This window comes from Myripristis murdjan, chromosome 6 (assembly GCF_902150065.1).
Source record: "Myripristis murdjan chromosome 6, fMyrMur1.1, whole genome shotgun sequence".
Classification (NCBI taxonomy): Eukaryota; Metazoa; Chordata; class Actinopteri; order Holocentriformes; family Holocentridae; genus Myripristis; species Myripristis murdjan.
The window spans coordinates 31950871-31959499 of NC_043985.1; the positions used below are offsets into that span (position 1 = coordinate 31950871).

An 8629-nucleotide genomic window follows, 5' to 3' on the forward strand; every position below is an offset into this window, starting at 1 on the left:
TAATATTTTTCTGAAAACAAATAATAAAAAAACCCACCCAAGTCAAGATTTCAAGGTTTGAGTTCAGAAGGCATTATCCTCAAACACACAGGGATTTGATTTATTTCTGCACCGTCACGCTTCAAGAAAATAGAGAGGGAGATTATAGATTATATTATGTCAAATTACACTGCAAAAACCCAAAATCTTACCAAGAATATTTGTCTTATTTCTAGTCAAAATATCTCATTACACTTAAAATAAGACATGATCACCTCAGAAGTAACTTGTTTTTAAGCAATTTTCACTTGTTTCAAGTGAATTTTCACGTGTATTGTTATAAAATTGTATAAAATTGTCTAAAAACAAGTTACTTCTGAGGTGATCATGTCTTATTTTAAGTGTAATGAGATATTTTGACTAGAAATAAGACAAATATTCTTGGTAAGATTTTGAGTTTTTGCAGTGATATAGATTAACTTATTACTTGGCAGCTTTTGTGCATCAAACAGGGTGACTGGAGGTTTTGGGAAGGAAAAGAAAGACACATCATCACTTCTTTTTCTCCTGTTTCTCCTCCTCCTCCTCTCTGCCTGCAGCTACATCCGCTGTTACTACTTTGCGGTGAAGACCCTCATCACCATCGGCGGCCTGCCCGACCCCACCACCCTGTTCGAGATCGTCTTCCAGCTCATCAACTACTTCGTCGGAGTCTTTGCCTTCTCCATCATGATCGGACAGGTGAGTCATCGCTCATCACCTTTGTTCAACATGCAGAAATTAGCATTATTACAGCTCATTTTCTTTTCAGTCCCAGAAGACTGATATAAACATACTAAATCTTGGTGATTTCTGCAGCAAAAATAGATAAATGCATATGTCAAAATTTCAGATTTTCATTTTCTTCACATTAGTATTAAATAATCTAATAAATATCTCACTTCTTTACAGTGTGTCCTCTCTCATTTTATCCAGCTGTGGGGCTTTTAATTCTAGTTTTGTCTCTTATCTGTTGCAGTTCAGGTCTCAATTATGTCCCAAGTAAAGATCCTACTGTTTTCATTTTGCATTTTTTTTTCTTGAAATGATGTTAATTTCTTTTCTGAGGTGGTGCGGCTCTGCTAAATGGATGCAGAGCTGCATTATGCAGAGTTACAGGCTTTTTGTTGCAGTAAAATGACTCCTTGCTGCATGAGAGTCGACACTGTGGATCTGCTCTCCACCAGGCAATTTACAGCCAGCCTGCTGTTATTTCCTGGTTTGAACTTTCTATAGTTCTGTGTCGGCCTGAATGAGCTCCTCCTCTTCCTCCTCTTCCTCCTCTTCACCCCCTTGCCTCTTCAGCTTCATCCAAAGCCTCCCTGAAACGTCACGCTGTGCAGATAAAAGGATCCAAAGTTCAGATCTGCAGCCACAGAGAAAGTTCATTCAAAGCAGCGCCACCTTGTAGCTCAAAGCCTGCAGCTTCACCACATTTTCAAACTGGAACTCAGAGACTAAATAATCCACGTTAATCCAACAGGAGCCTGGAGAGGACGAAATGCAGCCCTCATTTCCATCCCCAAAACACTTTCTTTTTTTTTCCTTATCTCTCAGTTTTACACAAGTGATCTGCCGTGAATCCAGCAGCTGGACTTTTATGAAAAGATTTTGATCTCACAGCGCCCTCTAGTGGTCATATATATCACTTAGTGCAGCTATAACAATAGTTATGACACACATTCAACAAATATTTTGAGTTATAACATCCTTCTTAGTATCTTCTCTTCACATTGAGTCACCTGATGCTGCTCGCTTGTCGTAAAAACCTTTTTTCACTGGACGCATGTTCAGTCTCATAACAAATGATTTAAATTACTGTTGACATGCTCCTCATTAGAGTAAATTATCTAATTAATCACACTGATGTTAGAGAAAGTGTATGGAAATGTTCCCTCGGTGTTATTAATGTTGAGCAAACAGCCCACTTTTTAAATGCAGGATGGCAGTAAAAATGGCCAACGTTTCTCTTTTGCATCCCGAGAAACGTAGAAACGTAGAAACGTATAAAGCTGCTTTGCATACAGACGATGACCCAGCTTAGTCTCTGCACACGCCGCCGCCTTAAATCACCGTTTGGTCGTTAGTGCGCTGACTCCTGACCGGCTAACTGTGGGCATTCATCTCTCAGATGCGTGACGTGGTCGGTGCAGCCACTGCCGGCCAGACCTACTACCGGGCCTGCATGGACAACACCATTAAATACATGTCGTCCTACCGCATCCCCAAGGACGTCCAGAACCGCGTCAAAACCTGGTACAACTACACCTGGCAGTCGCAGGGCATGCTGGGTAAGCACTGTGCAATGCAGTCGGTGTTTCTGCGTGCGTGTGTGTGTGTGTGTGTTTGTGTTTGTGTAAGCCTGCCTTCCTCCGTCATGTTGTGTCTGCCGTCCAGATGAACAAGAGCTGCTGACTCAGCTGCCAGATAAAATGCGTCTGGACATCGCTATTGACGTCAACTATTCCATCGTCAGCAAAGTCCCTCTTTTTCAGGTAAGCACCTTTAAAAACATTTTTTAAAAAAACCTACAGAACAGAATATGTAGTGGTGTAGGGTTATTTTTATTCAGCCGTCACACACAATACAATAAGTGGAAACAGGAGAATCTCTATGTAATCTATTATATTATATAATAAGTATAAACAGTCCAGACAGTTTGCTGTAAACAGAGTGAGAGTTAAGTAACGACTGAAAAGCCACAGGCAGAAACATAATAAATAATGTGCCTTTACTATTTTATCAAAAAACATCCGTCACACTTGTAACCCTCAAAAAATGCTTTATAACCCATTCTACACCTTCTTAAATGTATATATATTACATTATTCCATAATTTAACCCCAACAATACAAATACATCTCTGTCTAATCCCTTTTTTAATCTTTTTTTTTTTTTTTTTTTTACAGTAAACTTATAAACATTTCTCAAATCATACGTCTGAACGTAATGTGCATTATTTTATAATATGTCAAATCATTAAATTTCATAGCATGGGGTTTTATAAACAGTGGATTAGTGTGATCATAGTAACTAGCCTTATTAATAATACATATGGCTCATTTTTTATAGTAAAACTATTGAATTAATAGTCGTTTTAAAGGTTGACCACCACAGGTTGACCTCCACACGATAAGATATACTGTATATAAGAAAGTATAAGTGAGCAATGAATTATATACATGGCCTTATAATTTAAAACAGCCCTAACTTTATACAGGACTGACTTTGAAATGTATTTAATATAGTCAACATGTTGTTTCCATGTTAATTTATGATCAATCACAACCCCAGGAATTTCATCTAAAAAAAAAAAAAAAAAAAAAAATTGTTTTATCATCGCAGATTTTTAATCTATTTCTTGTCAGTTTCCAAAAAACATTTTGTTTTTTTCACACTGAGAGACAATTTATGAACATCAAACCAAGTTTTTAGGATTTCCAGCTCCTTTTCAAGAGCAAACAAAATTCCTTTCCATTTTCCCCCAAAGCAAAATAAGTGGGTATGGTGGTGTAGGATGCAGGAGGAGAGTCAGTATGTAGTTGTAGTTTCCTGAAGATAAACGTGGAGTTCCCACGGCGTAGCGCTGCTCTCTGTCTGCTCTGTGCTCAGGGCTGCGACCGCCAGATGATCTTCGACATGCTGAAGAGCCTGCGCTCTGTCGTCTACCTGCCGGGGGATTACGTCTGCAAAAAGGTACTCGTGCCGTTTTATCTTTAAGTTGTATACAGCTGGTGTATTTTCTCTCTGTTTCCTCCTTCATCCTGTGTCTTTACTCCCCCCTCTCGCCCAGGGGGAGGTGGGGCGCGAGATGTACATCATCAAGGCGGGGGAGGTGCAGGTGGTCGGCGGTCCCGATGGGAAGACGGTGTTCGTCACACTCAGAGCAGGATCAGTCTTTGGAGAGATCAGGTGGGCACGACTTTAAAGGAACCACAAATAATACGGACTCTATAGTAACATCTAGTGGCGGCTGGTGGAACTGCAGCAGCTTCCTCCTCCACGTGTTTCAGCTTCAGCCTCCAGAAATACAGTCAGCATTAATCTGAAATGTCAGTCAAAGAGGAAAATACAGTTTACAGAGCAGCCACCTCTCCAGGCTATTTTTATTTTTTATTTGTTTGTTTCTACTGTGTTTTTCTACTGTACAAGCTCATTGTTCAGGATTACAGGCTTAAAAATGGAGGAGTTTTTTTCCCCCACTGGTCAGGGGGAACTGGGCTGAAAAAATATTTTGAAGGAGGAACATTACTGAAAAAACTTTGAGAAACACTGATCGAGGTAATATAAATGTCACAGACTGTACCTTTAAAGGTTGTGTTTCGTTTAGTGAAAAAAAAAAACAAAAAAACATGTGACCGTTCCTGAATCTTACAATTGTGGATGCCGTCCTCGACAGATTTCCTCGATCTGAAATAGAAAAATGCTGTGGGCTTGTGCACATGTTGGGAATTATTTTGAAACCTAATCTCAAATCAGACAAGCTCAAATCAAAATCAAAATATCACTGACATTGATCACTGATAGATGAAACTATGAACTGATGTGCTGATAAGCCCTGTTGCTCTCTGATTGGCAGTTTGCTGGCGGTGGGCGGCGGCAACAGGCGCACGGCCAACGTGATCGCTCACGGCTTCGCCAACCTCTTCATCCTCGACAAGAAAGACCTGAACGAGATCCTGGTCCACTACCCCGAGTCCCAGAAACTACTGCGAAAGAAAGCCAGGTGACAGAGAACGTCTCATGTTGCCTTCAAGTGCAGGCTGGTACATCCCATGTGCAAAGTATGGGTAACTATAGCAACCTCAAAGCATCAAACATGGACGCCATAAATCTGTTGTTTCGTCTGATTTTATCCAACTACAAAGAGCAAATATCAAAAAGTTGCTTTCTCCTTCAGCAGAGTGAAGAGCAGAGCAGCGCTGTATCATATTTTTTCTTTATTTTTCTCAAACAGATCCAGCAAATCGACCACCTAATGCAAGATACAAAAAATATCTCACTAAAAAATACATCAAACAGTCGACATGCAGAAAACACACATGATGCGTTGGAGACTGGTAGGGGGAAGTAAAAAGCTGATGTGGTCCTGCCCCTTCTTTACAATATCAGATCACTCTGTGTAAAAAAAAATTAAAATAAAAAATAAAATAAAAATTCTCATCATATATAATATAATAAAATATAATAAAAATAAAAGGAAAAAAAAACAAATTCACTCAGTTTTTTCTACTTTTTGAGCTCCTCTATTTTATATTTGTCCATTAATAATTGTTTGTGGCTGCATTTGAATTTTTTAATGTTGCACATTTTTATGGCCACATCAAGGCCGTTACCCCACAAACTGAGATGCACATGACTTTAAGAGTTATATAGACAGTAGGTTGTTTTAAATTAAATTTCCCTCTTAAATCATAACCCCCCTCTCTGCCTGTGAACATCTTCTGAACATTATTTATTACCTTATACACAACATGGACAGTTTTAAATTCAACCAAATCCATAAATTTCAGCGTGTGTGGTATGCTCTCAATACGCAGCATGATTTATTATCCTTATCGCTCTTTTTTTGCAATGTGCATATGGTTCATTATGACAAAATAAAAATAACAACATGATATCATCTTTCTTGTCATGAAATATCGCAAGTTAAATACATTAAATACACACACATGCACAACGTGTGTGTGTGTGGTGTTCAGTTAACCGTCACTGAACACAGGGCTGGACGATATGTCACAAAATATTCACAAAATATTTACATAATGAAGTTTTTGATAAGTAATAATCAGTAATGCCTATATAATATAAAAAAGTACTTAAAGGCAAATAATAGAACATTCAGGAAAGTAGGAAAAGACAACAGTTATTCCATATCATGATATGACAATATCCAAAATCTCAAATCCCTGCATCCAACCTGTGTTAGAGCTATTTCCTCTGTGGGCGGAGCCAATAATCAACAGCTTCTTCTTCGGCTTCACTTTACTTTTGTGTGTTTCTGAGTGTGAACGTGGTGATTGTCTGAATCCGCAGGAAGATGCTCAACAAGGGCAAGAAGCCTGAGGCCAAAGAGGAGGCGAAGGAGCCCCCCCAGGCGCCGGCTGCCCCTGCCAGGCCCGAGACCCCCCGACTGCTGAGAGCGGCCCTGGAGATGACCGAGAAATCATCTGGACTCAGAGGAGCTCTGGCTAAAGTCAAAGAAAAGACCAACAAGTCCAGCATCTCCTTACAGGTAGACCCTCAGGCTGAAAGGAAACTGAAGACACACAGAAGACAAACCTGCTACAGTTACACTACATTTATCCTTTTGTCCTCTCCTCTCTTCTCCTCCCTCAGCCCTCCATCTCCTCTTCCCTTCCTCCTCCGTCTCCCGTCTCCAGCTCAGGACCCGACAGAGAGACGGAGACGCCGTCGCCCGTCTCTGCCGGCTCGGCGACGCCTCAGTCTGCGTCGCGGTGCCGCAACACCGGCTCGGCAACACCTCGCTCTGCGTCACGTTGTCACGGCGACACAGAGAGGACGCCCGGGAACGAGGCGGGCGAGGAGGACGAGGGCAAGGAGAGAGGGAAGAGGAAGGAAAAGAAGAAGTGAATTTGAAGACGAGGGAGGGAGAGCAGGTGGAGGAGGGAGGAAGGAAAGAGATGGAAGGCAGGGAAAGAGGCGAGTAAGGAGGGAGGAAACCAAAACGACGTAAGGAAGGCAGGGAGGGCAAAAATAAGCCTTGATGGGGCAGCTTCCCTGGACCGGGACTTCAAGAGAGGAGGGGACTCTTGCTCAGAGGACCATAATCAAGGAAAACCAATGAAAGAGAAGGTCTGAAGGAGGGAGAGAGCAAACCATGCCAAGCAGAAACAGGACAGCTGACAGAATAACAGAAAAGGAGAACAGAGATGTAGAATTGAAGTGGCATTCACTGGAAGTGGGACCACGTAGAAACAACTGCAAATCGAATGCATCAGTACGTCAGGCTTGTGGAATGAGAGCTACTCAGACTCAACGCTAAATTATCTTATATTCGAAGTAATCTTGTTGTGCGCCGCGTCCCAATCTTATACCGTTTTCTCACCTGAATTCGAAATATGGACGTGGAATTATGGAGATTGTCCACGTCAGACGCTTTCTCGCCTACAGGAAATACTCTGTTTGCTTTAGGTGAGGGGTGCCACCTGGGTAAACCGTGCAAGAGGCGGGACATGACGCAAAAAACACGCTGCAGAAATCGCATCGTTTTGTTTTGGTCATAAACAGCCGAGTCTCTTGCCGTTCCTTGAATTTGTCCGATGATTTACAGCGTCGGCCCTTATACCGACCGAAGTTTCCGAATCTCAATGTCCACCCGAATAGATTTTCGTTGGCGTCTTCGTGTAAATGACTCTTCTTCTTCACGCTCGGATGTTTTTATTCTTCGGATTCATGTCAGTGGCATGCAGAAGCGCCATCAGTGCATGTATGAAAGGGGCTTTTCAGTGAATGTAGACTTGAAAGCAGAGCTACAAACATGACAGCGGGGTGTCGAGGGAAGTTCTCTCATTTCTTGTTTGTTCTCCATTTGGTCACAATTGCTTCCTCTCCCGAACTGAAGCAGACCAGGCGGGGAAAGGGTATATGGGAAGGGCCTTCAATGCAAGTATACTCTCAAAAGCCTTTGATTCATTGGTCAGAAATACAGCAGTAGAAAATGTGGACAAACATTTTGCAACCGTGCCTGGAAATCACGGAAATGACCCAAGTAATGGAGAACATGGAGTTTGGTGATACGGGCTGTAGTCCTGCGGTCATTTTCCTACCAAACACACTTCTGCAAGATGTTGCTCAGTACAAACACTCAAGACTCCAGGTCGCCAACTATGTGCTGATTCACTCTTTCCACAGAAAACGCCGCAATCAGACATCGGTATGACGACAGACGCCGAGCCTTAATGTGATCCTCGCATGTCCTGTAGCAATGAAACGGAGCGTGTTTGGTTCGCCTCCTGCAGCTGGGTCCAATCTGGCTCAAATTATGCTCTCGCCGACTCGCCGAGCTGCACTCGGGTTCACTTGGAAGCGGCCCAAGTGCGATCGCTGTGCTTATACACCTGCCAAAACACACCGAGGGACTAAACGCTCCAGGACGCCATCCACCGAATACCAAACATCTTAACATGTGGGAGCTTTCTCGGACACGTCCTGCGCTGTGTTGGAAGAGTTTTGGGCCACACGCACTCGGTTGTTAACGCACCCAAAACTGCATGTTTATCCACAGAGATGAAAGGGCCCAGATTTATCGATCTAATTAATCAACATTACATTGTGATTAACCGGAAACTTGCTCTTCTCAAGTTGTGTGGGGCAACTTAACTGGGAGTAAGAATCTTGTATTGGTTTTCCACTCTTACCCATAATGCAGTATCATACTTATAGCCTATATTGTCCTTTAAAACCCCATGTGATGCACTCACACTGTATTTCACAAGCTGCAGAAAGTCTCTTCTTCTCTCCAGCTGATGACAGATTTATTTTTTCTGATTGCTTAGGCACTATCTTTGAAACAAGAGGCTATTTTTTTTTTTTTTTTTTTTTTTTTTGCAAAACTCCACCAAACCAGCATCACATTATCCACCTCTTG

At 42.0% G+C, this 8629-nt stretch overlaps 1 protein-coding gene across 1 annotated transcript in view; it reads left to right on the plus strand.

Moving 5' to 3' along the window:
- The window catches only part of LOC115361017 (cyclic nucleotide-gated cation channel beta-1-like), a 43544-nt gene extending 36932 nt beyond the window's left edge, over positions 1-6612 (plus strand). The window contains 8 exon segments of the mRNA XM_030054253.1: positions 579-720; positions 2150-2309; positions 2416-2513; positions 3631-3714; positions 3812-3930; positions 4598-4744; positions 6055-6253; positions 6358-6612. Of these exon segments, the coding sequence (XP_029910113.1) occupies positions 579-720; positions 2150-2309; positions 2416-2513; positions 3631-3714; positions 3812-3930; positions 4598-4744; positions 6055-6253; positions 6358-6612 (1204 nt within the window).
- The last annotated feature ends 2017 nt before the right edge of the window (positions 6613-8629 follow it).